Below are 7,702 nucleotides of genomic sequence, written 5' to 3'. Positions count from 1 at the left end.
ATTTGTGTTTAAATATATATATCTGTCTACATCAGCTCCAAGCAATTTACACACATTTGATCACTCAAACACTTAGTCTTACAAATTGCTCAAAACTTGAAAAAGTTTTGAGATTTACATTCAACCCCCCCTTCTGTAAATCTCATTGTTAGTCCACTGGGAATAACAATCAAGGCTCAGGCCTTAGCAGACTTCGTGGTCGAATGTACTATTAACGACCAAGAAGTCGGGGGCAAGAGATAGTAACCCCTGGAGAAGGGGAGAAGGATGAAGAAGCAACTCTGTAAGAATATTGGGTTCTCCATTTTGACGGAGCGTCCAAAAATAAAATCTAGTGGTGCAGGCCTAGTGTTGCAAAGCCCTGAGGCGTTTATGATTGAGTATGCTCTGAAGTTGGATTTTCCGACTATAAACAACGAAGCAGAATATGAAGCATTCATAGCTGGCTTAGGCTTGGCTAAAGCCGTGAGGGCCAAAAACCTGAAGGTCTGTGAAGACTCGAGACTCGTAGTTGCTCAAGTTAATGGGGAGTTTGAGGCCAAAGATGATAGAATGGCCAAGTACCTGAGAGTCGTAAAGGGAATACCGACTTAGTTCGATGAATGGTACACAGAACATGTTCCGAGAGAGGAGAACACTACGGCGGATGCCTTATCTCAGTTCGCCTCGTCCGAGATAGAGAATTATCCGAGGAGTATTTACTTTCAGGTCTTGAAGACCCCTACTATTCATGTCATAAATCTGATAGCACCAGTCGGTGTGGCTAGCTGTTGGATAGACCTGATCAAAACTCACTTGGAAACTGGGTGGCTCCCCGACGATGCCCAGGAGGCTCGTAAGTTGTCGGTTAGAGCATTGAGATACTCACTGATTGAATGCTTTCTTTACAAAAGGTCCTTTGTTATTCCGTACTTAAAATTCTTAAGACCTCTTGAAGTAGAGGAGGCACTAAAAGAAGCCCATGAAGGAATTTATGGACAGCACTTGGGAGGTAGGGCCCTCGCTCACAAGATAACTCGGTTGGGGTTTTACTGGCCAACTATGTTAGCCGATGCAAAGGCTTATGTGAAAAAATTTAACAGATGCCAGAGGCACGCACCAATAGTACGACAACCCCCAGAGAGGCTTACGTCGATCATCACACCCATCCCTTTTGCAATATGGGGAATGGACATACTTGGATCATTTCCTGTAGCATCGGGATAGAGGAAGTTCATTGTAGTAGCGATAAACTACTTCACGAAGTGGATTAAGGCTAAGGCACTAGCCAAGATAACCACCAAGCAAATTGCCCAATTTTTCTGGGAGAATGTGATATGCCAATATGGAATCCCTCGCATCCTTGTCACGGATAATGGGAAACAATTTGATAATGCAGTGTTCAAAGAGCACTGCGATGATAATAGCATAGAACTTCGCTTCACCTCAGTTGCACATCCTCAGGCAAACGGGCAAGCGGAAATTGCTAACAGAATCATCCTTGATGGACTTAAGAAGAGGGTGGAATACTCGAGAAATACTTGGGTGGATGAGTTGCTGCCTATACTTTGGGCATATCACACCACCTGCAAAGTGACAACTGAGGCAACCCCATTCATGTTGGCTTACGGAGCCGACGCAGTGGTGCCCCTTGAGATCACTCATGGATCCCCTAGGATCGAAGCTTACGAGCCAGAGACAAACGAAGAAGGCATGAGGCTCGCCCTCGATCTCATTGACGAGGTCAGGGACGAGGGCAACGCCTGCAATGCAGAGCATCAACAAAGAGCCTCCCTCTATTACAATAGACGGGTTAAAGAAAGGTTTTTTCAACAAGGAGATTTGGTTCTGAGGAAGATTGAGGCATCAGGAGTAGGGGAGAGAGGAAAGCTAGCCTCTAACTGGGAAGGACCTTACAAGGTCAGAAAGACATTGGGACGAGAATCTTACAAGTTAGAGACCCTGAATGGTGATGAGGTACCTCGTACTTGGCATGCTTCGAACCTGAAGGATTATTATATTTAGGACGTTCAACATATGTTCCTAGTACTTAGTATTAGTTTTATAAATAAGGTCGACGGAACCATCTTATGTAAGGGTTGAACCCTTTTCTTAGAGATATTATCTATTTATGCAAGTTTATTTCTATCATCTTGTCTACCAATTTATTTAAGTACGAGCATCCAAAGAATGCAAGTCCCGAAGGACCAAATGCCGAAAATAAAAGACAAGTATGAAATGAAATTAAACATAGTGCATAGATAAAAGATCCCGAAGGATCATAAGTTAGAAGTCCCAAAGGACCAATAGGTTACAAACCAATAAAAGTTTAAATAAATAGGTTCTGAAAATAAAAGCCACATACGACAATCAAGGCCATGCAAGGCCATATCATTTACTCGTCAGAAGAATCCTCCCCCTCTCCATCCGACTCTTCCTCAGAAGAAGAACCGCTGCTCACCGGAATTGGCTCCCTCATCTTCCCTCGAAGGGTTGCCCTGGACTTGGGGTTGCCCGAGGGGGCTTTGCCCTTAGAGCCGGAACCGGAACCCGAGTGGCGGGAGCTTGACTTGGACCTCATACGAGGAGTCGAGGGCATCGATCCGGAAGTGTGCTCAGATAAGTCCATAACAGGCATCTGTCAGGGGCAAGATAGAAGGCTTGGATCAACTACATCCGACCATACGCCTTGGGCATCTTTGACTCCCCTATTCCAACCTATCGTCATGTTAATGGGGCGCATCTTGTCGTCGTGCTCATCCATCATTGTAGTGAACCTAGTGGATCTATGATAAGCAGCCTCGAGGTCCTTCCATTCCTTCTTCCTCTTCTCTTCCGAGCTAGCATATTTCTTCTCCATGATGGCCAACTTTCCCTCCGCCTCGTGGGCTTTAGACTACCACTCCCCTGAGAAGATGGTCATCTGGTTCATAGAAACCTGCAAGGCGTTGTAGTCAGCCCTCATCTTCACAGCTTGAGTAGAGGATGTTGTGAAGTAGGCGTTGGCCTGAAAAAGAAAATATAAGTTTGAGAATAAAGGGCCGAGCCCCCAAGGAGTGATTCCTATAGTATTTTCTAAGTTCTAAGAAAATGAGAACTTAAGCGAAAATTTGCGTAAGTAGAAACATACCTGATAGAGGGCATGAGCCCCCATCATCTCAGCCTCGAGGAGTTTCTCTCCAGAGGAGACGGATAAGAGGTCGGGAGGAGTAATGCAATTTTTAGACCACTCAATAGCAAGTGCCAGGTTGCCGAAAATGGAGTCGTTGGAGGAAATACCCCAACCAGACTCGAAAGGAGTTCTAGCACTCCCGTCAAAATCCTTGGTCCTCTTAAGGCCAGATTCGGACGCCTCGAGGAAGGCAGGGACCTTTGGGATATGGTTGGACATCTTGATGGCGTCTCTAGCCATCCTTCCCGTAACAGCACCACTCGGCTTAGCTTTGGCGTCGAGAGCCTTAGCAACTGAAATAAGAAGAAAAGAAACAAATTTAAGAATAAACTTGAACAAAGTAAGGGAAAACAAGGATAAATACCCTCTACGGAGAGGCAACTAAGGCCAGCCTCGACAAGCTTGACTTCCATAATGAACTCCCAGTAAGGGGTTCTCCCGTCATCGTCAATAAGATATCTCGAGCATGAAGCTCAGCATCAGAAAGGTTGAGAATAAAGTGGGAGCTATCGAATGGGCTGCTAAAATCGCGTCTGAAGTATACACCCCAGTCTCCGTCCTTCCACTCAACAACCACAAACTTCTTGTTCCAGTTATGGTTTGAGTCATTTAGGGAACTGATGTTCACCATTTGAGGAACGTGAGCTCGGTGTTAAATCACTACCCAGCCAAGCCTAGTCATAGGAGATGCCTTCAACATGAAGATGTTACAGAACATTGTTACACTCAAAGGGATGCCTAAGTCGTGGCATCGCACTATGAATAGGATAATGAAAGACCACCCGTTAGGGTAGAGCTGACACGGATGGATCTTTAGCTCGGCTAGAATCCTCAGAATGAAGGGGTGTAGAGGGAACCTTAGCCCGGAGTTAAGGGCCGCCTTGAACACAAACAGCCTCTGGTGGCAAAGATTGCATGTCCTCTCACTTGGCTTGGCTTTACGAACCCTCAAACAGTCGGGCCATGAGTAAGTCGACTTAATCTCCTCGACGTCCTTCTCACGAAGCACACTTCGGTGATTAAATACATCAAAATGGACGGTACTAGGGTACTCGTCCGCTCTCTCATCCAACATACTCTTCAAACTATTCGAGCAACGATTAATTGAGAAGGGGGAGACAAGAGCTATACCTTGGAGTGAGCGTAGAGTAGCCCTCTTATGCATAGCTTCCTTTTCGGAGAAAGAGGACTTGACAGGGCCTTGTCCACCTGACATTCTTGGAGAACTTGAAAGGAGTTGAAAGCTTGAGAGAATTTGATAACTTAGGAATTTGAGAAATGAAGGTGTGAATGAAAATGAGCACTTCTCATCTTCTTTTATAGGAAAAAGGTCACCTACTACATCAGGTCGAAAGCCAGCCTGGTTCGCGCTAGCAGGTACCTCGTTAAAAGAACACCAGAAATGGTGAGAAAGACGATCAAAAGGCAATAGAAGACGATATAATATACGGTAAAAGCGGTGCAGAACACCGCTTAGTATGTCAATCTTCCAAAAAAAATCCTGGCTGAAACTAAGTACAAGTCATTAGCCTTAGTTAACGGACGATTAGGTTAATCACCATGATTAGCCAAACTGGTAAAGATTAGGATCACTCCTAAACATCCATACTAGAGCCTTGACAGCCACAACTTATGCGCGGGGAAGCCCCGGCTGACCAGGCAACATTTGAAGGCCTTTTGGCCTACCAGAAGCCTCTGTAGCAGAGCCTTGACGATCACAACTCACCTCCGTAGTGGCCTTGGCCTATCAGCCAACAAATTAAGGTCTTTTTACTCACTAAAGACTCTTTTGGAAGAGCCTTGAGACCCTAAAAAAAACTTCTCTAGAGACCTCCCTGAGTTGTCCTCTGGAGATGTTTGGAAAATGATAACTCCCAGTGGAACCAAGTTTCGTAAGGACTAGAACGTCCACGAGAACGAGTTGGTTGGAGTGCATAAACATCCTGCAAGATAAGTTTAAGCAAATTTAGTGAAGCACAAGAATTCCTACAAAGGAAAAGTTCAGTAGAACATAGAGAGGTTAGCAAGAATGAGTACAGAACGTCCATCAGGATGAGTACAGAACGTTCGCTGAAACAGCCGTAGCTGAACCCTGAGGAACTCAAAGGCAGCTTTGAAATTAATTCCATGGGCTATCAAGGACCACAAGAGCATAGCAAGGTTAGTAGAAACCTAGTACTCTTAGTGAGAAGTTAAAAAAAAGTGGGGGGCAGGAACCCCTGGGCAACCACCTCCAGGCCAACCAAGAACTGGCCGACCAGAACCCTCTACCCCAAAGTGGCCGAGCAGCCCATTTTAAGGGCTTGAGGCCGAGCAGAGCCTCCTGCCCCAGGAGGTTCTGCTCGACCCTGACCCACCCCCCTGAAAATTTTTGAAAAAAATCGAAAAAAATAAGAAAAAATCAGAAAATTTTGAATTTTTTTAAATTTTCAGGATTTTGAGATTAAGCCCAAATTAGGGTCGATTAGTGTATATTAAGCATAATTACCCCAAGTTAGGGATAATTAGTGATTGGTATGATCGAATTAACCCCGATAAGGGTCGTTTAACCCATTCAGTCTTGTAATTAATGTGAATTAGGGATAATTAGTATCTCATACATACTGATTAGTCTTGATTAGCCCCGGTTAGGGCCGATTAGCCTCGTTTAAGGACAATTAGTGCATTATAGCTTAAAATTAGGCTCTTTTGAGCCTAATTAGCAACTTGTACATGGAAATTAACCCCTATTAGGGTCAATTAGCCCCGATTAGGGCCGACTAGAAGCTTTCACCCTATAATTAACCTTGACGAAGGTTAAGGGGTGATAAACGCTCGCTTTATAGTCCCGATTAGGACCGTTTAGTGTTGAACACCACCCATACGTGGCCCTTAAGTGTGTATTCACACGCTAATAAGCCGTTATAAATGTGTAGGTCGCTCCACACTTTACGATAATGCGGCGATACCCATGAAGGGTCGATACCCATGAAGGGCCGATACCCGAAAAAGGCCAAAAGTACCCCGAGTCGCGATTAGACCATTATAACTTCCACGAAAACTTGAGCAGTATTCACGAAAGTTGGGGGCAAATGATATGGATAAAAATACGTCCTAAAGTCACATTAATATCGCATTAATTGCACTTGGGCTTCTTGTCCGAAAAGTCCAACACAGATCTGTTTGGTCCAAGCTTCGTAGCAGACCTGTCTGGTCCAAACTTCATAGCAGGCCTGTCTGGTTTAAGCTTCGTAACAGGCCTACGACAGCCCAAACAACCAAGGCCCACCAGCGGAAGTCATCCAAGTCCACGAACACGAGCTGTTCACGGACTAGGCCCAATACGGCTGGAAGAGCAGAGACATGTGTTCTAAACGGACTCAAAGTCCTACATAGAAGGTGCTGGATCCCCTTCCTCAAGAGGACTCCTATTCACCATATATGTTTGAGACTTGTCCACCAAGTCTCCCAACAGAAGTCTAACCCTAGACTCACCACTATATAAAGGGCTCTACCCCTCAATCTAGAACTACATTTTTTGGCTTGATTCTATACAACACAGAGATACGTAGGCATCTTGCTAGGACCGATAGTCCCGAACGCAAGAGCAGCCATTAAAGCTCGAAACTCACCAACCCTAGCATTAAATACTAAAGTACTCAGGTTTTTATTCCACAACACTATCAAAATTTGATGGTATTCGAAAGTCCATAGTTTTTTTTATTTGAAAAATTAGTGGATTTTGATAAATTTTCTAGTTCATTTTTAATCAACTTCATAAAATCAGCAAAACTTTTCAGGATTTTTTTATCAACTCCGTCAAAATTCACTAACAAGTAAAATTAACGATTTTTTTTTTTTAAATCCATACACTATTATCTAAAATAAATACACACCTGGGTTTTGCATTCACATGTTCCTTCTCCGTATGGATATGGACTATAACCATTCTTGTAGGATATACGAAGAGAAAGCCAAAGAGGATAGCACGAGGGTGAAGGACAAATTTAGCCTATTTTTACACAAAATTGACAAAAATAACCAATTTCTGAAAAGTTGGCCAACTTTAGCCGATGGGATACCCAACTGTCAGTGGAGTATCCACTTTATACAAGATACCCAACTGGCAGTGGAGTATCCCATATATGAAATACCCAACTACCAGTGGAGTATCTTATACAAATTGGGATACCCAACTGACAGTGGAGTATTCATTCGGCCAAAATTGGCCACTTTTTTCAGAATAACTATTTTTGTTAAATTTTTTTAAAAATCGGCTATTTTTGTCATTTTTTCAAAGGACGATGATAGTGGGAGAACCAGAAACTGGAGAGGGCACTTTGTGTACAATAATAGAATTCTTATAAGTGTCCAGTGAATAGGGGAATAACTTATTGTCTAGATAATTTAGGCAGGTGTTTATATATTGGTATTTGGCTTGGTTTTGTGCACATTGATGAGAAGTGCAAGCAAGTACTTTATAGGGGATTTTTTTATATAAATTTCAAGGAGTCTGGGGATTGGATGTTGCTTAGTGATGGGGATATTGATAAGGCTGATTTAAATTGTGTG

General features: G+C 43.6%; 1 protein-coding gene across 1 annotated transcript; it reads left to right on the top strand.

Moving 5' to 3' along the window:
• Positions 1-267: 267 nt before the first annotated feature.
• On the top strand, positions 268-2,004 carry LOC141702338 (uncharacterized). Its single transcript, XM_074506041.1, has 3 exons — positions 268-560; positions 894-1,191; positions 1,255-2,004. The coding sequence occupies exons 1-3, from the start codon at positions 268-270 to the stop codon at positions 2,002-2,004; spliced, it is 1,341 nt and encodes a 446-aa protein (XP_074362142.1).
• The last annotated feature ends 5,698 nt before the right edge of the window (positions 2,005-7,702 follow it).

The sequence above is a fragment of the Apium graveolens genome, chromosome 2, assembly GCF_009905375.1.
Source record: "Apium graveolens cultivar Ventura chromosome 2, ASM990537v1, whole genome shotgun sequence".
NCBI lineage: Eukaryota > Viridiplantae > Streptophyta > Magnoliopsida > Apiales > Apiaceae > Apium > Apium graveolens.
Note: the sequence above shows the minus strand (reverse complement) of the source record. Positions and strands in the feature narration are given on the sequence as shown.